The sequence below is a fragment of the Pelecanus crispus genome, chromosome W (genome assembly GCF_030463565.1).
Source record: "Pelecanus crispus isolate bPelCri1 chromosome W, bPelCri1.pri, whole genome shotgun sequence".
Classification (NCBI taxonomy): domain Eukaryota; kingdom Metazoa; phylum Chordata; class Aves; order Pelecaniformes; family Pelecanidae; genus Pelecanus; species Pelecanus crispus.
Genome location: NC_134675.1, coordinates 2,290,331 through 2,315,831, shown reverse-complemented (window position 1 = coordinate 2,315,831; position 25,501 = coordinate 2,290,331). Strand labels below are relative to the sequence as shown.

At 43.7% G+C, this 25,501-nt stretch overlaps 1 protein-coding gene across 2 annotated transcripts in view; it reads left to right on the top strand.

Annotated features, from left to right (window-relative positions):
* Nucleotides 1-25,501, top strand: part of LOC142596466 (secretory carrier-associated membrane protein 1-like) — a 58,264-nt gene that overhangs the window by 26,936 nt on the left and 5,827 nt on the right. For both annotated transcript variants that reach the window (XM_075725587.1, XM_075725586.1), the window contains 4 exons: nt 4,701-4,799; nt 5,074-5,185; nt 11,160-11,288; nt 21,841-22,000. In XM_075725587.1, the coding sequence (XP_075581702.1) occupies nt 4,701-4,799; nt 5,074-5,185; nt 11,160-11,288; nt 21,841-22,000 (500 nt within the window). The remainder of the gene's footprint in view (nt 1-4,700; nt 4,800-5,073; nt 5,186-11,159; nt 11,289-21,840; nt 22,001-25,501) is intronic.

The following is a 25,501-nucleotide window of genomic DNA, read 5'->3' as shown; positions in this document are numbered from 1 at the left end:
TTTCGTTAAGGTTACAGTCCTTTTCAGTTTAAAGGGATTAATAAATAACAGGGAAAGTGATAAACAAAACCAGACAGAAACACAAACCAGATAGATAAGTGATAATGGAGACATAAAGTAAGAGTAAAAAACTCTTCAGCCGCTAACTGATAGGCCATTAAAAAACAGCAGGTGTAGCTTTGAAGAGGTTCAACCTGGACTTTGTAACTGATAAGAAGGGAGAAAGGAGATAAGCATTAATATTATGGATAGTTGAGGGGAGCCTGTGGGACTATGCAAAAATTATTAAAGAATATTTAGGGGAATAGTCGAAGGTGTGGAACAAGGAGGAGACTAGCAAAGAGGATGGATAATAGGGGCTGGTTGCATGTAAGTTGCTACCAGTCAGTACACTTGCCTGACAGAGCTATGCGTCTAATCACTGCAGTTATTGTTAAATCCTTTCTTAACTATCTTTCTGTGAAATTTCACTCTACACCATCTGTGAGTGCTGCAAGGTCTAGGTGCCAGCAACTGGAGAGACTAGAGTGAGTGAATTAGGTACCAGCAATCCGGTCATACCCCAGGTAGTAGTGGTCTGTATGTTTGCAGTGTCAACAACCGAGCATCTTGGTGTCAGCAGCTGGAGGGACCATGGGTCGTAGGGCCTATGTGTTTGGGGTGCCAGCAACTGGAGGGACCAGTGTGTTTTCCTCTGTGTGTATATGTGTAATTTTTATATATATGTATGTGTTTTCCTCTCTGTGTATATGTGTAATTCATTAGCAAACTTCAAGCTGGACTAGCTGGCAAATAGGAGGAAAACCTGTCTCTGGGAAGATTCAAAGTCTGAGTCAAAAGTGAGTAAGGGAGTCCAGGGTCTGGGCCTAGATATATGGCAAGCTGAGAGCCCGTGCTGGTGTTTGAGGGAGCTGCGAAGGTGGGGGATGCTTGCGAGACTAGTGTTTGAGTGCATGAATCTGCTAGTGAACATCAAGCTGGACTAACTGGCAAACAGGAGGAAACCCATATACCAGGTAAGAGGGCCCCAGATCCAGGCAGGTATATCAGACAGGCTGAGGGCCCATGCTCATATCTGAGGGATCTGCAGTTGTTGGTGTGCTTGTAAATCTGGAGAGTGAGGCATGTGTTTTTCAATAGTGAACTTCAGTGTTGATCAGCTGGAGAGGAGGAATGGGACATGACTCTGTGTACCTATATTTTATGTAGTTCTGATAGTGTTATGTGGGGGTGGTGTTAAAGGCAGCGCCCTGCCTGTTGCAGCTTGTGTAGCTGGCTGTGCTAGTGTCCTTGGTATGTGCGGTTGTGTGTGTATTTGTGTGCATCTCTGGGATACGCACTCAGTCTTGCTACTAGCCAAACCTGGAAACAGGAAAGCAGCAGTTGTATCTGTCAGCCTGGGATGGAGAGCCCTCAGAAGGTCTGAAGGTGTGCTGGACTAGGCTGCAGCAGTTGGAAAGGAGGAGTCCCCAGGTCTCAGAGCCTGCTGGAAGAGGTAGCTTTTATAACATCTCTTAACAGCTTTTGTCCCCCAGCCCCTCTTGACTTTCTTAGGACTCCGGGATGCACAGGCCCTGTTACAAATCACTGGTTTAGTCTCTCTTCTTCCAGGGAGCACAGGCTCTTATCTAAGCATATGTGTAGTGGGCAGCAATTCTAACACTGTATAGGTGGCCAGCTAGCATACAGTGGAACCTAAACAATGCAGAAATCTGAATCCAAAGAATCTTGTGCATAATTAGTTCCTTATATTCCTATCATATATGCTGTTGGCTAGCATCTTTGATTATGTATCTCTAATGAGCTTTCTGGTCGGTTCCTTTATTCATAAGCATATATACATGTTCCAGTCATTAGCAGCACTGCAGGCTGTTTGGACAAAGTGTCTTTCAAGGATAAGTATCTTTGAATTAATTGTTCAAATATTTTCTAGTCTGCCAATCCGCCTTTAAACACTGTTACAGGTGTCTGTGAAGGGCTACTGGAGTCCTTACTGAAGATTGTGGGCAGTCTTGCTCATTAGACTAGCAAGCAGCTGCTTAGCAGTTATGCTTTCAAAGCTATTTTTACTTTAGCCATAGAGCTACAATAATCAGACTTTTTTGGGGCTTTTGTAGCATTGCTCTGGCCTACAATACATAACGCTTTTGTTCAGTAGCTATTTGTTACTCTGGTGTAGGGTTTATATCTTATGTTTGAAGCAGATGATAAGACTCTTGATGGTTGTCTAGTTTTTGTAGGAGTTCTCGTACAAGAGACCTTTGTCCTTATCGCAGAACACTCCGACATAAGGAATAGCAGTATTAACTGTCTTTAACCAACTTCGGCTGTCTTCATCCTAGAACACTGAGTAATATTTCTTATGATTAAAAGCTTAAATCACTGAGTATTTCTGAGAAATGAGACCTCTCTGATATATCAGTATTCTGTTAGGAGCTGATGTATAGGGTGGAAAGATAATTTTGAAATGCTAAAATCAGCTGATGTTGCTGAGATATGCTGCAGTATTACACACAGAGGTGGAGTTTACTCAGGCATGATGTTTTCTCCTCACTGTATTGCATTTGTACATTTCAAAAGATGGTTGGTGTATTGGGTTTCCGTGGCAAGGTTTTAGTAGCAGGGGGGCTACAGGGGTGGCTTCTGTGAGAAGATGCCAGAAGCTTCCCCTGTGTCTTATAGAGCCAATGCCAGCCGGCTGCAAGACGGACCCGCTGCTGGCCAAAGCTGAGCCAATCAGTAACGGTGGTAGCACCTCTGGGATAACATATTTAAGAAGGGGAAAACACTGCTGTGCAACAGCAGCTGGGAGAGAGGAGTGAGAATATGTGAGAGGAACAACTCTGCAGACACCAAGGTCAGTGAAGAAGGAGGGGGAGGAGGTGCTCTAGGCACCAGAGCAGAGATTCCCCTGCAGCCCATGGTGAAGACCATGGTGAGGCAGGCTGTCCCCCTGCAGCCCATGGAGGTCCACGGTGGAGCAGATATCCACCTGCAGCCCACGGAGGACCCCACACCGGAGCAGATGGATGTGCCCAAAGGAGGCTGTGACCCATGGGAAGCCCACGCTGGAGCAGGCTCCTGGCAGGACCTGTGGACCCATGGAGAGAGAGGAGCCCACGCTGGAGCAGGTTTGCTGGCAGGACTTGTGACCCCGTGGGGGACCCACGCTGGAGCAGTTCGTGGAGGACTGTCTCCCGTGGGAGGAACCCCACACTGGAGCAGGGGAAGAGTGTGAGGAGTCCTCCCCCTGAGGAGGAAGGAGCAGCAGAGACAACGCGTGATGAACTGACCACAACCCCCATTCCCCATCCCCCTGTGCCACTCGGAGGGGAGGAGGTAGAGAAAATCAGGAGTGAAGTTGAGCCCAGGAAGAAGGGAGGGGTGGGGGGAAGGTATTTTAAGATTTGGTTTTATTTCTCATTACCCTACTCTGATTTTGATTGGCAGTAAATTAAATTAGTTTCCCCAAGTTGAGTTTGTTTTGTCTGTGACTCTAATTGCTGAGTGATCTCCCTGTCCTTATCTCAACCCACGAGCCTTTCGTTATATTTTCTCTCCCCTGTCCAGCTGAGGAGGGGGAGTGATAGAGTCGCTTGGTGGGCACCTGGCATCCAGCCAGGGTCAACCCACCACAGTTGGAAAAGATACAGATAAGCTGGGCCAAGTCATAATTTGCCAAGTTAGTGGTATTCAGTTGATTCCTACTTTGTTTTAAGGTGCTTTTGCATTTAAAACATCACGCTTCTCACCATATTGTTCTTGATTTCAGTCTTATTAGGAAGAAGTGGTTCTCTGTCTTAAAAGATCACAGAACAGGGAAGTCTTTCACGTTGCAAGCTCTACACAAAGATAGATGTGAATTGTAGTTTTCTCCCAAGCATATTTAAGAATAAAATAACATCATAGTAGGGCTATACTGGTCTGCTTTGGTAACGTTCAGTTGAGAACTTTAATCTAGGCAGTAGTAATTTACTTGGTTTGATAGTTAACATTGTGTATGATAGAGAGATGTGGAGAAAGTCAGAGGAGATGGCAAACAGGAATAAGCAGGAAAGGATTAAGAAAAAAACAAAACAAAAAACCAAAACATGAAATTGTAAAAACCTGAGCTACTAAAAGCTTCTTGTAAGATGTGTTCTTATAGGTAATAACCAAGTGACCGAATTGCTAGCAGTACTTGAAACTAGATACTTTAGTACGTACTGGTGGAATAGTTAAGCAATAGATTGTGGATCCTGAATTGGAAAATTTAATATGGTACATTGCTTCTCTAGTTAACCAGGTGATATAATCCTTTAAGTAGAAAGCTCTGGAAGACATTACTAATAAATGGCATCATATTTGAGAATATGAATAGATCCCTGTTAAGTCCTGCAATTCTCTTAAACAATAACTGTCCTTATTCATATTCATGTCTGAACAAAATTAAAATTCTGTTTACTTTCTACTGATCCACAAAATTCCATGTGTGTTTATGGCAAGTAGTGCAGTGTAAAAACAAACAAGCAGAACACTGCACCACAGAATATAGTTATCTCCTTTTTCCTAAAGGTTATAAATATTGCAGGCAGCATATCAGATTTTCAGTTTATCAGTAACACTTCCTTTAAAACAACTGGATTAGTTCTTACAGAGTTAATGAAAAGATGTTTATTAGAATAGGAGATTGTTTCCCTTTAATTCTCTTGTTTTCTTAGCCTCCTCCAGGAAATGTGAAAATGTCTAATGTACCCAGTACCCAGCCAGCAATAATGAAACCAACAGAAGAACCACCTGCTTACACACAAATTGCAAAGGTTTGTCTATAACTTTGAGGCACTAGGTTCCTTTCAATTATAATCATATAAATACACTTCTGGAATAGTGTCTTTTATAAATAAGCATTGCTTTCCTGATGATTTATGAAAATTAATACTGCCTTTAAGTAATCAGTTACTGCATGAATTCGTGTAATATTACGTCAGTCTTCATCCATAACTGGAGATGCTTAATTATGGAAAATAGACTTGGAATATTTATTTTGTGTTTGTATTTTTTTTATCAATATCTAATGATGCTTGTTTTGTTCAGGAGCATGCCTTGGCCCAGGCAGAACTGCTAAAGCGTCAAGAAGAACTGGAAAGAAAAGCAGCTGAACTAGATCGCAGAGAAAGGGAAATGCACAGTCTCAATCAGCAGGGGGGTATGCATGAAAAAAATACTTTTTTAAATTGCAGAAATTTCACTTTTTCTTAGAAACTGTTTTAGTTTTACAGTTTTACAGTGACATTGTGAAACAGATCAAAGAGGGGTTTTATAATCTCTTCAGGAAAAGAAAATTTATCTCCTTTGGGACAATGCATACAGGGAATAAAAACTGGCCTGGCCTGTGCAGATTTTCACAGCAAAAATTTTAAATGTGGCCTATGTTACATGTTATTCTCTGCTATCAGCTATTTTTATTCTAGGTTAATATCCAAGTAATACTGTTGAATAGAAATTGAGCCATTTCAGAAGTAAAAGTAACTTCATAAGTAACATCTCTTTGATTTCTCTTCTGTCAGTATTTATAGCTGTAGGAGAACTTTCCTGTTTTGAAACATTTTCTTATCTTTTGCTGTGTTACAGACACAATATTCTATGCAAATAGCAGAAAGACGTATTCTGTTATTAATCTATTATTAAATTTTCATATGACACTTAGGAACCCAGAGTCAAGATCCGTATCATTTTGCCACAAACTGTAAGTGTGCTGTGTGAAACCATCAGTTTTTGTACTGCAATTTCACAAATGCGAAGATTTACATCCTCTTAACTGAAGATACTTTGCTAGAAGTAGATCTATGGGAATATTCCTTTTCAAAAGGAAGAACTTCAGACTGAAGTTAGGAAAAAAAACACAAATAAAAAAACCCAAAACACTGTGCAAGGTTGACTTTGTGTGATCTTTTCACTTGTATCTAGAATTCTGACTATTGTATTTCCACATGTGCTGGGTTTTTTGCTCCTGTGGAAATTGGAATATACAGCAGTACAATTCCAGATTGCATAATCGCTTAGTAATTTGAATTCTCAGGGAACTTTATGCCAGTCATATGCTAGGATCTGGGAATGGGGAATTGCTATTCTTCTAAGGAAAAGAATCATGGTGATATTGTCTCTACATTTAACCATTTTTATTTTCTCAGTATTTATTCTTTTCAATCTCTTTATTAAATCTCTGTACCTCCTCTCCCAGATAATGATTTTTTTTGGTTGTTTTTTCATTTCCTTCTCCATATATTGCTCTTCATCTAATTTCAATAACTTATGTTGATGGTCTGGATTGATTACTTGTCTCTTCCAGGCTTCAGGGACAGTTTTGTTCATCTATACTGTAGGGAACATAACTCTGATACCCCATGCATGTTTCAGGATATTCCTAAAATGGGTATTTACTGTGTTATTAGGTTGCAGTTGTTCACATCAAAGTGCTTGAAGAGGCCATGAAGAATCTAAAGGATTCTTTAGGAAGGCTGAATAGAGAAGAGAGTGCTCTTAAAGCTTTAAAGAGGATATTGGGTTTTTACCAAATGACTGTGTGCCATAAGACCAACTGGCGGGGAAAACGACCGGCCTGGCTGAATAGGGAGCTTTTGCGGGGACTCGGGGAAAAAAGGAGAGTCTACCACCTTTGGAAGAAGGGGCGGGCAACTCAGGAGGAGTACAGGGATCTTGTTAGGTCATGCAGGGAGGAAATTAGAAAGGCAAAAGCCCAGCTAGAACTCAATCTGGCCAATGCTGTAAAAGATAATAAAAAATGCTTTTATAAGTACATCAGCAATAAAAGGAGAGCCAAGGAGGATCTCCATCCTTTGCTGGATGTGGGGGGGAACATTGTCACCAAGGACAAGGAAAAGGCTGAGGTACTTAACGCCTTCTTTGCCTCTGTGTTTAATAGCCAGACCAGTCATCCCCAGGGTATTCAGGCCCCTGAGCTGGAAGACAGGGATGGGGAGCAGAATGGAGCCCTCGTAGTCCAGGAGGAAGCAGTTAATGACCTGCTATGCCACCTGGATGCTCACAAGTCTATGGGGCCAGATGGGAACCACCCAAGAGTACTGAGGGAGCTGGCAGAGGAGCTTGCCAAGCCACTTTCCATCATCTATCAGCAGTCCTGGTTAACAGGGGAGGTCCCTGATGACTGGAGGCTTGCCAATGTGACGCCCATCTACAAGAAGGGCCGGAAGGAGGATCCGGGGAACTACAGGCCTGTCAGCATGACTTCGGTGCTGGGAAAGATTATGGAGCGGTTCATATTGAGTGAACTCAACAGGCATGTGCAGGTCAACCAGGGGATCAGGCCCAGCCAGCATGGGTTCATGAAAGGCAGGTCCTGCTTGACCAACCTGATCTCCTTCTATGACCTGGTGACCCGCATGGGGGATGATGGAAAGGCTGTGGATGTCATTTACCTGGACTTCAGCAAAGCTTTTGACACCGTCTCCCACAATATTCTCCTTGGGAAGCTGGCAGCTCATGGCTTGGACGGGCGTACTCTTCGCTGGGTAAAAAGCTGGTTGGGTGGCTGAGCCCAGAGAGTAGTTGTAAATGGAGTTAAGTCCAGTTGGCGGCCGGTCACGAGTGGTGTTCCCCAGGGCTCTGTTTTGGGGCAAGCCTTGTTTAATGTCTTTATCAATGATCTGGATGAGGGGATTGAGTGCACCCTCAGTAAGTTTGCAGATGACACCAAGCTGGGTGGGAGTGTCGATCTGCTCGAGGGTAGGATGGCCCTGCAGAGGGACCTGGACAGGCTGGACTGATGGGCCGAGGCCAACTGTATGAGGTTCAACAAGGCCAAGTGCCAGGTCCTGCACTTGGGTCACAACAACCCCATGCAACGCTACAGGCTTGGGGAAGAGTGGCTGGGAAGCTGCCTGGCTGAAAAGGACCTGGGGGTGTTGGTTGACAGCCGGCTGAACATGAGCCAGCAGTGTGCCCAGGTGGCCAAGAAGGCCAACAGCATCCTGGCCTGTATCAGGAATAGTGTGGCCAGCAGGAGCAGGGAGGTGATTGTTCCCCTGTACTCGGCGCTGGTGAGGCCGCACCTGGAATGCTGTGTCCAGTTTTGGGCCCCTCAGTACAAGAAGGACATTGAGGTGCTGGAGCGTGTCCAGAGAAGGGCAACAAAGCTGGTGAAGGGTCTGGAGCGAGGGGCTGATGGGGAGCGGCTAAGGGAACTGGGGTTGTTTAGTCTGGAGAAGAGGAGGCTGAGGGGAGACTTTATCGCTCTCTACAACTCCCTGAAAGGAGGTTGTAGTGAGGTGGCTGTTGGGCTGTTCTCCCACGTAGTTAGCGATAGGACGAGAGGAAATGGGCTCAAGCTGCGCCAGGGGAGGTTTAGGTTGGAAATTAGGAAAAATTTCTTCACGGAAGGGGTAGTCAAGCATTGGAACAGGCTGCCCAGAGAGGTGGTGGAGTCCCCATCCCTGGAAGCGTTCAGAAAACGGGCAGAGGTGGCACTTCGGGACATGGTTTAGTCTAGTCTACCCTTGATTGGTTTAGAGTGGACTTGGTAGTGTAGGTTAATGGTTGGACTGGATGATCCTAAAGGTCTTTTCCAACCTAAACGATTCTATGACTGCATAAAAGATGCTGCAAATCAGAAATTGTATGTTGTGACTGAGGAGAACAATATTATTTTCCTTTTGATTTTTTTTTTTTTCTTTTGCACACTTATTCAAACTTCTTTGGAAACACTGTAGAGATGTTTTGATTGGAGGGCAAGGTCTTTTGCAACAGTACTCTAGCTATTTGCATTCAATTTAAGATGCTGGCTGCACATCTAGGACACTGTCGTCATATGCAGTTGTCTACAGTGCAAAGATCTTCAAGCTGGTAGGTCTGCTCAGCCCGATGCCTTCGGTCTTCTCTGCTCAGGTCTTGTGCAGTATTGTACTTGAGCTTATTAAAGTGTGCTGCTTCCTATTTTAGCTAGTTCATTTGGGCATGCCTGAAAATCCCTTTCTGGGCTTTTACGAAGCTAGTTTGGGGGTGTCTGCATTCATAGTGTAGGCATGCCACTGAAGTTATGTTAATAGGCCTTGAGATGGTAACTTGTTGTATTGAATGAAATAACTCTGAGCTAGCTCTTTGCTTAGCAAGATACAGTCTTGGAACATGAGTATTCAAAGTGTATTTAGACAAAGGCCACTTGTTTTTTGATCTCAAACCATCTCACCAAGCTGTTTTTCAATCTTAGTTGAAAATTTTGAAACCGGTGCCACAGGGGTGGGAAAGCACATCAAATAAAATTCTTAAAAAGAACTTGAACTATTATAAGATATCTGATTTTTTTTCCCTGTGACTCTGTCTTGAAACTGTCAGTCCTGAAAGAAATAACCATATGTTGTGGTTTAGTCCCAGCCAGCAACTAAGTACCATGTAGCCGCTCGCTCACTCCCCCTGCCCCGATGGGATGGGGGAGAGAATCGGAGAAGTAAGAGTGAGAAACACTCCTGGGCTGAGATAAGAACAGTTTAATAATTGGAAGAAAGTAAAATAGTAATGATAATAGTAACAATAAAATAATAATAATAACCAAAGCAAGTGATGCACAATGCAATTGCTCACCACCCACTGACCGATACCCAGACAGCTCCCGAGCAGCGATTGCTGCTCCCCGGCCAACCCCCCCCAGTTTATATACTGAGCATGACATCATATGGTATGGAATAGCCCTTGGGGCAGTTTGGGTCAGCTGTCCTGGCTGTGCCCCCTCCCAGTTTCTTGTGCGCCTGGCAGAGCATGGGAAGCTGAAAAGTCCTCGACTAGCATAAGCAGTACTCAGCAACAACTAAAAACATCAGGGTGTTATCAGCATTCTTCTCATCCTAAATCCAAAACACAGCACTATGCCAGCTACTAGGAAGAAAATTAACTCTATCCCAGCCAAAACCAGGACACCATATACTGCAGAATGAAGATCTGAATTATTATCAGATATTTTTCATATTAAAATCTACTTTGGGATTTCTTATATGGATGGGAATATTACTTGATTACCTTCTGTATGCTCTCTCTGTAAATCCCCTGCTCTGAAAGGCTTGATAAAAAATGTTCAGTGGAAGAGGCAGAAAATTTAACAGATACTTAGTGCATTGGACCTGTTTGGACAGAACTGTCAGCTTCGTCTTGTCTAAGTGGGGAAAGAAATAAGAAATAATGCAAGTGTGTAAGCTTTGCAAGTTTTCTGTTCTTACCGGATGAACTGCTACTAAAGATATGGTTGAAGATAGAAATTGCAATCAAAACCTTGTCAGAATTTCAAATCAAGGTGCCTTTAGGTTAGTCTCTAGTTCAGCTCCACTTTAGGAATATGGCGATTAATGTATCTCTTGCATCCGGAATTTGAAATGCTGTGGTAAAGGTTTGTTGTAGTTATCTCAGTTGAATCTCTGAGTCTGTGCTTGGTATGAGTTGTGTTCAGCAGAATGTATACTCTAGTCTGTGAGCAGATCATCATACAGGAAATCCAAGTGTCTGGTACTGTGTTGTCCTTTGTGGTGTCCTCACTCTTTCACACAACTGTATCAAAATATATTGATGCTGTAGGCATTTTCTTGTAACAAAAAAGTAGTTTCGTCCATTTTAATAGCAGCATTTCTTCAGGCTTATGGGCTTTTAGGTAAAGTTTTGACTGTAAACAGTATTGGGAACTAGTTCAAAGTGTTAGAGATATCCAGATGTTACAAATATCAGGATTCTGAGAATGGAGAATGCTTTTCAGTCCCCAGTCTTTGTGTTCCACAGAGTATGAGAGTATGGTGGGACTTAGGGAAATGTGCATTTAAAAGTCAAGGAACTCTGAGAAATTGTTTTGTGAAGAATTCTCTTTTCTCATTACTTTATAGGAACTGTCAGATGCCTACTTAGTCTTTTACATAGATTAAAATATTGTATTTTCCTTGATCTGTCTGCACTTCATTGTATTTTATTTCTGAAGTTTATTTTCAGTATTGTGTGAGGATTGCTAATAAAACTCTTGGGTTTTGGTAGCCCAAGTTATCCATATGCTTGTGAAACTTGTGCATAAAACAATTTGAACAAGTCCTAATGCATATGTCTTTCTAGTATACAGAGATTAAAACTATTATAGAGTACTTTTTTTTTCTTCTTTTTTTTTTTCTGATTTGCAGGTAGAAAAAATAACTGGCCACCTCTTCCTGAGAATTTCCCAGTGGGTCCATGTTTCTACCAGGACTTTTCTGTAGACATTCCTGTAGAATTCCAGAAGACAGTAAAGATTATGTACTATTTGTGGATGTGTAAGTATTTTTTTTAAAGAAAAAAAAAGTGCCTATTCAAACTTGATGATACATATCTGCTACTTTGGCTTTTGCAACATCTGTAATGAGAAATTGTTTTAAATCCAGAAGTCAGATGTGGAAGTGAAATCTTTTTGTTAGCTTCAAATTTAAAAGTATTGGATTATTTAATAGAAACTTCTGTAAAAAAAAAGGGGGAGGATTACCCTAAGGCAGTTTGGCTATAGTATACTGCAGTTTTCTGTTTTAAATATCTCTGTTGTAAAATGAGCTTTGACCATTTATTACCTTAGAAATAATTTTACTGTTTTTAAAATCAGCTTATATATTAAGAAATATAATTCACAATCAGTGTTAATAGACTTGTGAGTTTAAGAAGTGTGTCATGGTTTAACCCCAGCCAGCAACTAAGCACCACACAGCTGCTCGCTCACTCCCCCCGTGGGATGGGGGAGAGTATCCAAAGAGTAAAAGTGAGAAAACTCACTTCGGACCAGACCATGGGGTTTAACATTGCAATGAACTCCTCCCCTTGCCCCTGCTCCAGCTTGCACTTATCCACAGACTGCAGTCCCTTAGGGGTGTACCTGCTCCAAGTGGAGCCTTATCTATGAGCCACAGTCTCTCCAGGGGTATACCTGCTGCGGCATAGACTTATCCACAGCCACAGTTGCTTTGAGGTGCACCTGTTCCAGCATGGCCTTCTCCATGGGCCACAATGCCTTCAGAGATAGACCTGCTCCAATGTGGCCTTACCCATGGCTGCAGTCCCTCCAGGGGTGTACCTGCTCTGTCAAGGGCTTATCCATGGCCACATGCTTTGAGGCACTCCAGCATGACCTCATGCACAGCCACAGATGCTTCAAGATGTACCTTCTCCAGCGAGGACTTATCCTTGGGCCACAGTCCCTTCGGAGGTACACCTGCTGTGGCACAGACATAACCACAGCCACAGACGCTTTGAGATGTACCTGCTCTGGTGTGGACTTATCCACAGCCACAGATGTTTCAGGGTGTCCTGCTCCCACGTGGACTCATCCACAGGTCACAGTCCCTTTGACTCGAGTTCACACTGGAGTTCCAGCCTGTCTAGTGCAGCAGCACAGAAACAGCAGTGATGCCCTGGCCGTCTGCCAGCCCAGGTGCATGTATCTGAGGAAACTTTTTTACCTCCTTCACATCTATATTCTCTTTATCTCATAAGCATACAAGTCTGCTTGTTAACCCTATTCTGTGAATTCATCCATCTTTTCTCTATTTGTATCTGAAGTCAGAGTTTTCTGATTCCTTGATGTGGTTTTACTCTTTGCACAGATTTCTTCCCCCCCCCCCCCCCCCCCGAGAGCTTTTTTTATTTTAACTGACTGACTGCTCCCATGTTTTTGTGATCTACAGCAATCAATTAGCAATGGCTTCTGTCAGCTGCCAGTGGAGCTTTTCTATATCATCTTGTTTTTGTGACCATTGCTGTTCTAGTGGCTTGCAGATAGAATGGCACTTTTCTTGGCTCTGTAGCACCGGGCACTACTTTTTAGATCTTTGTATGTTGTTACTAGTGAAATGTCCCATGTCTCTTGACTGTTATCTGACACCAAATATTTTTTGGCTCAAAAGCCTGTGTTTTCCAGCTACTTTCCCCACAGGCTGATAGCATGTGTAAAATGAGCAGTAGTGATTTTCAAAGAATATTTCTTATTTGAAGTTACAGACTGAAGAGCTGCTTAATCTCATAGAAAGCTTTTGTAGCATTTGAGTTTGTTACTTTATATAGGCTGTGAATGTTTCCTTTTTCTATGAACAAGACTTTTAAAGGTTTTTCAAAGACAAATGACTTAAACTATAGATTCTGGTGGAAATATACCGAGGTGCCAACTTTCATGGTGTTTTTTCCATTTAGGAGAGTTTCGTCTCATCCATCCTTCCTTCTGTCTGAGGATACAATCAATAGTGCATATAACAATCTGTACTGATGTTTGTTTTGCCTGTTCCTGAGAACCTCCAAGGACGGACACTTCATAAACTCCCCCCGAGCTTGTTCTAGTGTGTTGCTGTCTTGATCCTTAGAAGGTGTTTCCAAGTATATATTATAATTCTCCCTTCCTGTGATTGTTCTTCCCTGTTCTGTCCACTGTTGTTATGGAGAACACATTTATCCCCATTAGTCATCTTCTTTTGGCTAAATTAGCATAGTTCACTTGGCCTTTCTTTATAGGTCAATGTTTTCTAGACATCTGATTCTTTTGTTGCTCTCTTACAGATTCGCCACTTGGTCTACTCCATATTATTATGGGATTTTTAGTGTGTAGCATCAAGAATTGGACAGTGTGGACTGTGTCCAATATTTTAGCTGAAGTCCTAATGTATTGTGTAGAGGAAAAAAATCACCTTCACATTTTTGGTAGTATGTGTTTGTGTTCTGTGCTGATCTAAGCCTGTTTTAGAATATATTTTTTCCTATGAAAAATACTTGTCATTTATAAGGTGTGTTTGCAAATGTCTCGCCCTCCCCACAAAGAGCAGAACAGACAAGGAACAAAAGCCTAAACTACATTTGAAACCACTCTGATGTGCTCCAAGGATTTGTGCGATGAAACTTCATCAGCTTTGTCCTCACTTGCCAGTTGCCTTGTGGCTTCAAAGCCCTCCATTTTGCAGGTATCCCATTCCCTTTGAGGCACTCCATTACAGGGTGACAATCCAGCTTCTTCCTGGGAAGAAGCATGTTCTTTTGTCATGTACCCTAGTGAGGACTTTGGTTTCCTGAGAATACCATCAATAAAACATTACTGAAATGAAACTTATTACAAAAATCTATTTTCATACAGTCCCAAATGGGACTGCAAAATAATCATCTCAGTAATGTAGATGCCAGATAGAATCATAGAATGCTTTAGGTTGGAAGGGACCTTGAGAGATCATCGAGCCCAACCCCCCTGCAGTAAGCAGGGATTGAACCTGTGAACTTGGTGTTATTAGCACCATGTTCTAACCAACTGAGCTAACCCGGCTGGTCTCAGTGCAACTTGTGGTCTTTATCTACGATTCACTTTCAAACATTAATGGATGATAAAGTGTAGTTAATTAAGACAGGGAATGTATATCTAAGTAGGGTTCTTCTATACAAGGAAGTTTACACTAATAAAAATTAAGTTGAGTCTGAATATTTATTAAACTAATATAATTTCCCATTGTTTACTCTTATTCTGGCATGAGTGGCCTTTTTTTTTTTTTCTTTTTTTAAACCTCACCTGCTTCCACAGCTAAACTAGGAGAAGGCTTTCTTAGATCACTTCACACTAAGTACTGTATTGGTGTAGCTGTGAAGTTATTGTCATATAGACATTGCATGATGCAGACCTCTGCCAAAGCCTTAGGCAATTTCAGCTCTCAGGTGGTCATTATCTTCTAATAACTTGTATCATGGTTGAATTTGAAGAGGCAAGTAGGTGAAAGGTACTTAAAACCATTACCCTGAACATGGAAACACCTGTCTATTCATACAACAGCAAAGCTTATCTAAGGTCACTTATTGAAGGCATTGGCTCAAAGAACAAATGCCTCTCTGTAGCTTGCAGCAGGCAGAGAGAAGGGTGAGTGGAGTGAAGGGAGAATTGTTATTGAAGTCCCATGTTTTCATCTGTAGCTTGCTGATACTCAGTTTTTACGGCTGAGATTCTCTGTGACAGTAGTGAAATAGACCCCTATGTTGCCAGTTTTATTGTGCTAGTAAGTATCGGTAGTGTGTGATGTTGTTTCAACCCTCTTCTGCAGTGATGGTATTCTTGTCCTGTTATCATAACTGCAATTACAAAAAAAAAAAAAAGAGTAATTTTGGGAAGCTCAAACTCCACCAGAATGTGGACTTTTCTAGTAAACTAGGACGTCTCCCTGTTTTCCAGTATTGACTAGAAAAAGAAAGAATACCCCTTAGTAAGATTTCTCATATTCATCAAAGGAAGGTAGGAATTTGGATTTGTATCCTTTGTTGTGCTTTATGAGGCATACACGTACAAATTCTGAAATGAGTTGCTTTGTTAACCTCTTGGAACAGTGCTAAGATATGTAGATGCATTAAATGCTCTTTATTTAAAAATATGAAGTTTTCTGTTTCTGGTGACTCTTGGAGGAAAATATGATTTGTCTGAGGGAAATGTGTTTTGAGTTCCTTCAGCATTGACGTGGGCATTTTGCTTTAAGATTTTTTTCCACTAAGTTGATTTAGGGCTTATTTAAATACTAGTTAAGGGGGAAGCAAAGATCTTGAAGAATCTTTTTTCAGTATCTTTATTATCTTGCCAGTTCTTTACAGTCAAAGCCAAGGTGAGCTGCTCCGGAGCCAAGGCAGATCTTGGTGTACAGGGGGGTTTCCTGAGGCAGGGAAACACTAGGGCAGCAGAGAGACCCACCAGGAGCCATGAGAGATGCTGATGAGGCCTGGGCATTGCCAGGGCAAATGTGGCCACCCCCACACCTATAAAAAGCAGCCTAGGGAGCACTAGCGACCAGGGTATGGCACGGCAGTTTGCATGGCAGTTTACATGGAAGGGCATGCAGGAAGGGCATCATCACCCTACCAGCTCAAAAGGTCACTTCAATCAGTGGTCATCACCCTCCCACAAGGAGCTTACTATGGTATCCACCCAACAGAAAGCTATGTCCTCTGCATTCACCAGAACTGATGTGGCTACCCAGACAGAGCTCCCACAAAAACATGCAGCCACCCAGGTCTCAGGCTGCAGGGCATGCCAGAGCCTTTCACTTGTATCTGATGGCAGTAGTGAGAACACCTGTGTAAGGTGTGACCAAGTAGATGATCTGCTCAGCCTGGTGGTAGAGCTATGAGAGGAAGTGGACAGGTTAAGGAGCATCAGGGAGTCTGAGAAAGAGATAGACTGGTGGAACCATGCTCTGCCCTCTCTGAAACAGAAACAGGAACAGCCACCAGAAAAAACCCAAGATCAAGGGGATCCTGTATCCTCCCCCCACCAGGCTGAAGGCAGTAGCTTAAAGGAAAGGAGTGAATGGAGGCAAGTCTACACTCAGGGAGACAGGTGAGACCCCTCCCTGCCTACCTTGCCTTCCCAGGTGCCTCTATACAACAGGTATGAGGCTCTGGATCTGGAAGGTCGGTCAGTTGATGATGTGGATGATGGTCCATCTACACCAGAGGTGTTGCCAAGGTCAGAAAGGCCTACCCCCTGTATCACGACCACCTCCACAAGGAAGAAAAGACACCTTACAGTTACAGGTGACTCCCTTTTGAGGGGAACAGAGGGTCCAATATGCTGGACAGACCTTCCTCTTAGGGAAGTCTGCTGCCTCCCTGGGGTCCGGGTTAAGGACATCACTAGGAAACTTCCTAGCCTGGTATGGCCCTTGGACTATTGCCCATTATTGCTCTTCCATGTGAGTGACGATGAAGCTGCAACATGTAGTCCAAGGGCAATCAAAAGAGACTTCAGGGCCTTGGGATGGTTGGTAAGGGAATCCGGAGCCCAAGTAATCTTCTCTTCTATCCTTCTAGTTGCGGGCAGTGATATTGGAAGAAACAGACGGACCCAGTCTATTGACACATGGCTTTGTGGCTGGTGTCACCACCAGAATTTGGAGGTTTTTGATAATGGGATGGCCTACATGGCACCAGGCCTGCTGGCATCAGATGGGATTCATCTTTCTCAAAGGGGGAAGAGGGTCTTTGCTCACAAGCTAGCGGGGCTGGTTGACAGAGCTTTAAACTAGACTTGAAGGGGGAAGGGGACAGCATCAGGCTTGCCCATGACAAACCATGGGACAACACACCAAGGTTAGAGGGACGGGATACTAGCGAGGGCCCTCAGCCTGTTGCTCTGAGACGTGCTGGGTACACTGCAGCACACTTGAAGTCTTACGGAAATGAGCCAAGGGCTCCTGAGGTAATAGGAGCAAACAGGGGAACACCGGCGAAATACCTCAAAGGAATTAAGGGGTGTTCCTCTAAGAAGGTGACCTGGCTGACAGCCCAGCTGAAGTGCCTCTACACCAATGCACACAGCATGGGCAACAAACAGGAGGAGTTGGAAGCCACCGTGCTGCAAGAAGGCTATGACCTAGTTGCCGTTACTGAAACTTGGTGGGACGAATCCCATGACTAGAGCACTGCTATCAATGGCTGCAAGCTGTTCAGAAGGGACAGGCGAGGAAGGAGGGGCAGAGGGTTGCCCTCTGCGTCAAGAAATGGATAGACTGTGAAGAGCTGTCTCTGAAGAATAGCCACGAGCAGGCTGAAAGCTTATGGGTAAGAATCAGAGGCCGCCCAATTAAGGGGAGTCTATTGATGAAGCCGCCTTACTCCAGCTACAGGAGGCATCACGCTTGCAGGCTCTCATCCTGCTGGGGGACTTCAGTCACCCTGACATCGGCTGGAAAAGTAACACGGCGAGCTGCAGGCAATCCAGGAGATTCCTGGAGTGCATCGAGGATAACTTCTTAAGCCAGGTAATAGACAGCCCTACCAGAGGGGATGTGATACTGGACCTGATGGTCACCAATGCAAGTGAGCTCATCGCTGATGTCAAGACTGGAGGCAGCCTGGGCTGCAGTGATCATGCACTGGTGGAGTTTGCAGTCCTGAGGGATATGGGTCAGGCAAAGAGTAAAGTCAGGACCCTGAATTTTAGGAAAACAAACTTCCAGCTGTTCAAGGAGTTAGTCAGTAGGGCCCCCTGGGAAACTGCCCTCAGGGACAAAGGAACAGAACAGAACTGGCAGATCTTGAAGGATGCTTTCCAGAGAGCGCAAGAGCTCTCGGTCCCCAAGTGTAAGAAATCAGGAAAGGAAGGCAAGAGACCAGCACGGCTGAGTCAAGAGCTGCTGGTCAAACTAAAGGGCAAGAAGGAAATGCGCAGGCAGTGGAAGTAGGGACAGGTATCCTGGGAAGAGTACAGGGACGCTGCCCAGTTGCATAGGGATGGGGTCAGGAAGGCCAAGGCGCAGTTGGAGCTGAACTTGGCAAGGGATGCAAAGAATAATAAGAAGGGCTTCTACAGGCATTTCAGCCAGAAAAGGAAGGTCAAAGAAAGCGTGCCCCCTGGATGAACACGACTGGCAAACTGGTATCAATGGATGAGGAGAAGGCTGAGGTACTCAACGACTTTTTTGCTTCAGTCATCACTGGCAATCTCTCTTCCCACACCTCTAGAGTGGATGGAACTCAAAGCAGGGACTGGGGAAGCAAGGTCCCTCCCACTGTAAGAGAAGATGATCAGGTTCGAGACCACTTGAGGAACCTGAACATACATAAGCCTATGGGGCCTGATGAGATGCATCCCAGAGTCCTGAGGGAATTGGCTAATGTAGTTGCCAAACCACTCTCCATGATATTGGAAAAGTCATGGTAGTCAGTCACTCCAGCAACTGGAAAAAGGGAAACATTGCACCCATTTTTAAAAAGGGTAGAAAGGAGGACCCTCCAAACTACCGACCTGTCAGCCTCACCTCTGTGCCTGGGAAGATCATGGAACAGATCCTCCTAGAAGCTATGTTAAGGCACATGGAGGACAGGGAGGTGATTCGAGCCAGCCAGCATGGTTTCACCAAGGGCAAGTCTTGCCTGACCAACCTAGTGGCCTTCTATGATGGAGTGACTGCATCAGTGGACAAGGAAAGAGCTACGGATGTCATCTATCTGGACTTCTGTAAGGCCTTCAACACAGTCCCCCACAACATCCTTCTCTCTAAATTGGAGAGAGATGGATTTGATGGATGGATTATTTGGTGGATAAGTATTTGGCTGGATGGTCGCATCCAGAGGGTAGTGGTCAATGGCTCAATGTCTGGATGGAGATCAGTGATGAGTGGTGTCCCTCAGGGGTCCATATTGGGACCAGTACTGTTTAATATCTTCATCAACAACATAGTGGGATTGAGTGCACCCTCAGCAAATTTACAGATGACACCAAGCTGAGTGGTGCCGTTGACACGCCTGAGGGATGGGATGCCATGCAGAGGGACCTGGACAAGCTGGAGAAGTGGGCCCATGTGAAAATCATGAGGTTCAACAAGGCCAAGTGCAAGGTCCTGCACCTGGGTGGGGGCAGTCCCTGGTATCAGTGCAGGCTGGGGGATGAAGGGATTGAGAGCAGTCCTGCAGAGAAAGACTTGGGGGTACTGGTGGACGAAAAGCTGGACATGAGCCAACAATGTGCGCTCGCAGCCCAGAAAGCCAACCGTATCCTGGGCTGCATCAAAAGAAGCGTGGCCAGCAGGTCAAGGGAGGTGATTCTGTCCCTATACTCTACTCTGCTGAGACCCCACCTGGAGCCCTGCGTCCAGCTCTGGGGCCCTCAGCACAAGAAGGACATGGACCTGTTGGAGTGGGTCCAGAGGAGGGCCACGAAGATGATCAGGGGGCTGGAGCCCCTCTCCTATGAGGCCAGGCTGAGAGAGTTGGGGTTGTTCAGCTTGGAGAAGAGAAGGCTGCGAGGAGACCTTATTGCGACCTTCCAGTACTTAAAGGGGGCCTGTAGGAAAGATGGGGACAGACTTTTTAGTAGGGCCTGTAGCGATAGGACAAGGGGTAATGGTTTTAAACTAAAAGAAGGTAGATTCAGACTGGATATAAGGAAGAAATATATATATAAGAATATATAAGAAATTTAATGTGAGGGTGGTGAAACACTGGCACAGGTTGCCGAGAGAGGTGGTAGATGCCCCATCCCTGGAAACATTCAAGGTCAGGCTGGACAGGGTTCTGAGCAACCTGATCTAGTTGAAGATGTCCCTGCTCACTGCAGGGGGGTTGGACTAGATGACCTTTAAGGGTCCCTTCCAACCCAAACCATTCTATGAATTTTCTGTTAACCTTACCTTCCAGTAGAATGACTAGAATGTTTCTCTGTACTTGTCCTGGTTTCGGCTGGGATAGAGTTAATTTTCTTCCTAGTAGCAGGCACAGTGCTGTGGTTTGGATTTAGGATGAGAAGAATGCTGATAACACACTGATGGTTTAGTTGTTGCTCAGTACTGCTTATGCCAGTCAAGGACTTTTCAGCTTCCCATGCTCTGCCAGGGGCACAAGAAGCTGGGAGGGGGCACAGCCAGAAGAGTTGATCCCAACTGCCCCAAGGGCTATTCCATACCATACGGCGTCATGGGCAGTATAGAAACTGGGGGGGTTGGCTGGGGAGCAGCGATCGCTGTTCGGGAACTGTCTGGGTATCGGTTGGCGGGTGGTGAGCAATTGCATTGTGCATCACTTGCTTTGGATATTATTATTGTTATTATCATTATTATATTGTTATTATTATGATTACTATTTTACTTTATTTCAATTATTAAACTGTTCTTATCTCACCCCAGGAGTGTTTCTCACTCTTACTCCTCCGATTCTCTCCCCCATCCCATCGGGGTTGGGGGAGTGAGCGAGCCTGCGTGGTGCTTAGTTGCTGGCTGGGGCTAAACCACGACAGTCCTTAAATAAAAAAGTTATTGCTGTAAGGAGCTGCTTGTGCACTCTCAGTTATAAATACTCTACTTTATCCTGGTCCACAAGGATAGAAACTGTCCTCTGAGATAGTAAAATCACTTCTGAATCACTGGGTATTGCTGAAGACAGACAGAAACTCATGTTCATCTCTTAAGTCTGGCAGAACTGACTTCTGTGCCAGATAGCATGAAAGTAGTAGTTGTAATGTTTCTTACTACTGCTGTATCTTTTTCTGTTCCAAGAACTAAATATATTTGAAATAAACTGTGAAGTTGTAATACCAATGCATTTTCTTTAGTAGAAATTCAGTAGTTAATCTCTGACAAGGTCTGCCAATGAGATAATTCCAGTATTGAGCTAAGAACTGAGCCCCAAAAAGGCAGATGTTTAAGACCAATGTTATAAGAAATATTTAAATATGCAATATGTATTAAAGGATCTAGAACAGCTTCTTGCAGATCTTGTTTTACCAAGAAACTTTTTTACTAATTAGGTTTTTTTTGCTTTATTACATGTAAGACAAAGAGCTTTCCATTAGAAGATTTTTTGAAAATTTTCTTTTCAAATTAGAATGTGTACAGTGTTAAATTTATTATGTATTTTATATAATTTATAAGCTTTTCTCTAAAAAAAAAAATCCAGTAGTTTTGTATTGTAATATTAAGGCTGAAAGTCCTGCACTCGTTTACTTGCCTGATTGTATTGTAAGTGAGGATAAATAACGGGCATGTTAAAGTGCAAATATCTGTATGCAGTAAATATTGTAGAAGTAACAATTATTGCAGCTGTAGAAACCTCTTTTTTTCATCATTTTAGGTTTGAAAATATTTTATAATGGAATTTTTTTTCTTCACTATACACCTGATACTACTTGAATTTTCATGTTCAGTACTTTGTTGTGAATACTGGCTTTAACCCGAAAGTTAGAAAACTATAAAAATCAGCTTATTGCTGAGAGAAGATATTGATTTATTGTCAGCATGCTTATGTTTTGTTTAAAAATGCACAGTTATGGTATTATTTTAACAGTTGTAATAATTTACTATATGAACATAATTTAATTTAGACTTTTTTGCTTTGCTTCTGCAGTCCATACAGTGACACTGTTTCTTAATATCTTTGGATGTTTGGCCTGGTTTTACATTGATGCTACGCGAGGGGTTGATTTTGGATTGAGTATCCTATGGTTCTTGCTTTTTACCCCTTGTTCTTTTGTTTGCTGGTACAGACCACTTTATGGAGCTTTCAGGTAAGAACTTCAGCTTGATTTAAGATATTTTAAAAAAATACTACACTTGAAATGCATTAACATTCCACAATTTGCTTGTTTATCATGATAATCCTTTAATATGATTTCATTAGAAACAAGTAGAATGATTGCATTAATTCATTTGCTCTATCTGAAATGTTGATGGCAACAGTTAAGAATGTCATTGAATATCCATTAAAATATTTTTAAAATATTTGCTCCTGGGAGCACAGAGGGCTCAGGAGCACATCTGAAATCCTTGTACACCAACACATGCAGTATGAGAAACAAACAGGATGAACTGGAAGCGTTCATCAGTTCCCAGAGTTATGATATCATTGGTATTAGCGAGACTTGGTGGAATGAGTGCTGGGATGGAAGGCTACAGGCTGTTCAGGAGGGATAGGCAGGGCAGGTGAGGGGGAGGTGTTGCACTGTATGTAAGGGAGAGGTTTGATTGTACAGCCCTTACAGTTAGCAATGATGTGGTTGAGAGCCTCTGGGTGAGGATTAGGGGGATGGAAAACAAACGAGATGTTGTAGTGGGTGTCTACTACTGATTGTCTAGCCAGGATGTTAGCACTGATGAGTTATTCTATATGCAATTAGGAGAAAAATCTCTGGATCAGTAGCCCTTGTCCTTATGGGAGATTTCAACTTCCCAGACATCACCTGGGAATACCATACTGCTGTGACGAGTAAGCCTGGGAAATTCCTGAAGTTTGTGGAAGATAGATAACTTCTTGTCACAGGTACTCAGTGAGCCAACTAGGAAAGATGCCCTCCTAGGCTTGCTATTTATGAACAGAGAAGGACTCGTGGGGGATGTGATGACAGGTGGCTGTCTTGGCCACAGTGATTATGAAATGGTTGAGTTTAAAATTTTCGGTGTAATGAGGAAAAAGGTCAGCAGAGTTGCTACCCTGGACTTCAGGAGAGCAAACTTTAAGCTATGCAGGGAGCTACTTAGCAGAGTACCCTGGGAATCTGCTTTTGGGGGCTTAGGAGTCCACGAGTGCTGGTCAGTTTTTAAGAACCACCTTTTAGAAGTGCAGGAGCAGGCAATCCCTTTGTGTCCTCTAAGTCAAGCAAGCGGGGCAGAAGACCAGCTTGTCTGAACAGGGAACTCCTCGTGGAGCTGGAGGAAAAAGAAATTGTATGACCTCTGGAAGCAAGATCAGGCTTTGCAGGAAGATTACAGAGCTATGGTTTGTATATGCAGGGAGAAGACATGAAAGGCCAAAGCTCAGTTTTGGCCAACTGGCCAGTGTTGTGTCAGACAACAAGAAAGGCTTTTTTTAAGTATGTTAATAGCAAGAGGAGGTCTAAAGAAAACATTGGACTGATACTTGATGATGGTCACCTGACTAATAGGGATAAAGAAGCGGAGGCATTCAATGCTTTTTTTGCCTTGGTCTTTAATAATGCTGATAGACCTTGGGCTGCCCGGTCCCCTGAGTCGGAGGACCACGAGTGTGGGAACAGTGACTTTCCATTTGTGGACACTGAAATTGTAAGGGACCAGCTGTATCAGCTGAGTGTTCACAAGTCCATGGGGCCTGATGGGATTCATCCCAGAGCACTGAAGTAGCCAGTGCATGTTACGGCAAGACCCCTCTCAATCATCTACCAAAGGTCTTGGGAGTCTGGGGGAGGTCCCTGCTGACTGGAAGCTAGCCAACGTTATTCCAATTTGCAGGAAGGGTGTGAGGGAAGACCCAGGGAGCTACAGATCTGTTAGTCTAACCTCAGTACCTGGTAAAAAATTATGGAGATCATACTGGGTGCTATTGAAAGGCATTTAAAGAACAATGCAATCATCAGGCACAGTAAACATGGGTTCACAAAGGGAAAGTCCTGTTTAACTAATTAGATGTCCTTCTGTGATAAGGTCACCTGCCTAGTGGGTGAAGGGAAGGCAGTGGATGTGGTTTTTCTGGATTTTACTAAGGCTCAAAAGCCAAAAAATATCAAAATACCGTCCCTCACAGCATCTTTCTGGACAAGTTGTCCAACTGTGGGATGAGCGGGTTCATGGTGTGCTGGGTGAGGAATTGGCTGAAGGGCAGGGCTCAAAGGGTTGTAGTGAATGGGGCTACATCTGGCTGGTGACCATTCACGAGTGGTGTTCCTCAGGGTTCAATTCTAGGGCCAGTTCTGTTCAATATATTTATCAGTGATCTGGATGGAGGAGTTGAATGCACCATTAGCAAGTTTGCTGATGATACTAAACTGGGAGGTGCTGTTGACTCTCTTGAGGGACAGGAGGCATTGCAGGGGGATCTAGATAGATCAGAGCATTGGGTAATGATTAATGGGATGAAATTTAACAAGTCCACATGCCAGAATCTGCACCTAGGATGGAGTAATGCCAGGTACAAGTATAAATTGGGAGAGGAGTGGCTGGAGAGCAGCCCTGCAGAAAGGGATCTGGGGGTGCTGGTCAACAGCAGGCTCAACAGGAGTCAGCAGTGTGCCCTGGCAGCCAGGAGGGCAAAGTGCATCCTGGGGTGCATCAAACACAGTATGACCAGCCAGTCAAGAGAGGTCATTATCCCGCTGTATTCAGCGTTGGTGCGGCCTCACCTTGAGTTTGGGCATTTGTGGGCCCCACAATTTAAGAAGGATGTGAAGGTCCTTGAATGCATCCAAAGGAGGGCAACAAAGCTGGTGAAAGGGCTGGAAGGCAAGTCCTGTGAGGATGAGTGGCTAAGGACTCTGGGGTTGTCTAGTTTGGAGAAAAGGAGGCTGAGGGGCGACCTCATTGCTCTCTCCAGCTTCCTGAGGGGATGGGAAGTGGAGAGGGAGGGGCTGACCTCTTCTCCCTGGTATCCAGTGACAGGACGCGTGGGAATGGTTCAAGGCTGCACCAGGGGAGGTTTGGACTGGACATTAGGAAGCATTTCTTTACCGAGAGGGTGGTCAAACAGTGGAACAGGCTTCCTAGAGAGGTGGTCGATGCCCCAAGCCTGTCAGTGTTTAAGAGGCATTTGGACAATGCCCTTAATAACATGCTTTAACTTTTGGTCATCCCTGAAGTGGTCAGGCAGTTGGACTAGATGATCGTTGTAGGTCCCTTCCAACTGAAAATATTCTATTCTGTTCTGTTCTACTTATAGCTTCTACCATTGGCATAATAGTTGTAGAAAATATTTAACTTTCTGTTGGGCTGATAACAGTTTTAAGGAAACCTCTCATTAAATCTCTATCCCTTCACAAGGAGGTTAATAGTTAACAGTGTCTTCAATTTTTGGCTTCCTGAATGATTTTCATAAAACTCTATACTTAAAACATCTTATGTTTTTAAGTGACCTGTAATTGAAGTAGACTGAGATTCTTAAGAATGAATAGACCAGGTATATAGTAATCAAACTCCAGTATTTTTCCTGGCTTTTAGCAATCTGGGTTTTGCAGACTTCATGAGCTTGAGGTGTGGTATCTTAGTCTTTAAAAATAGAATGGTTGGTTTGCATGCAAAATTGAACTTTTTTTGTGAAAATC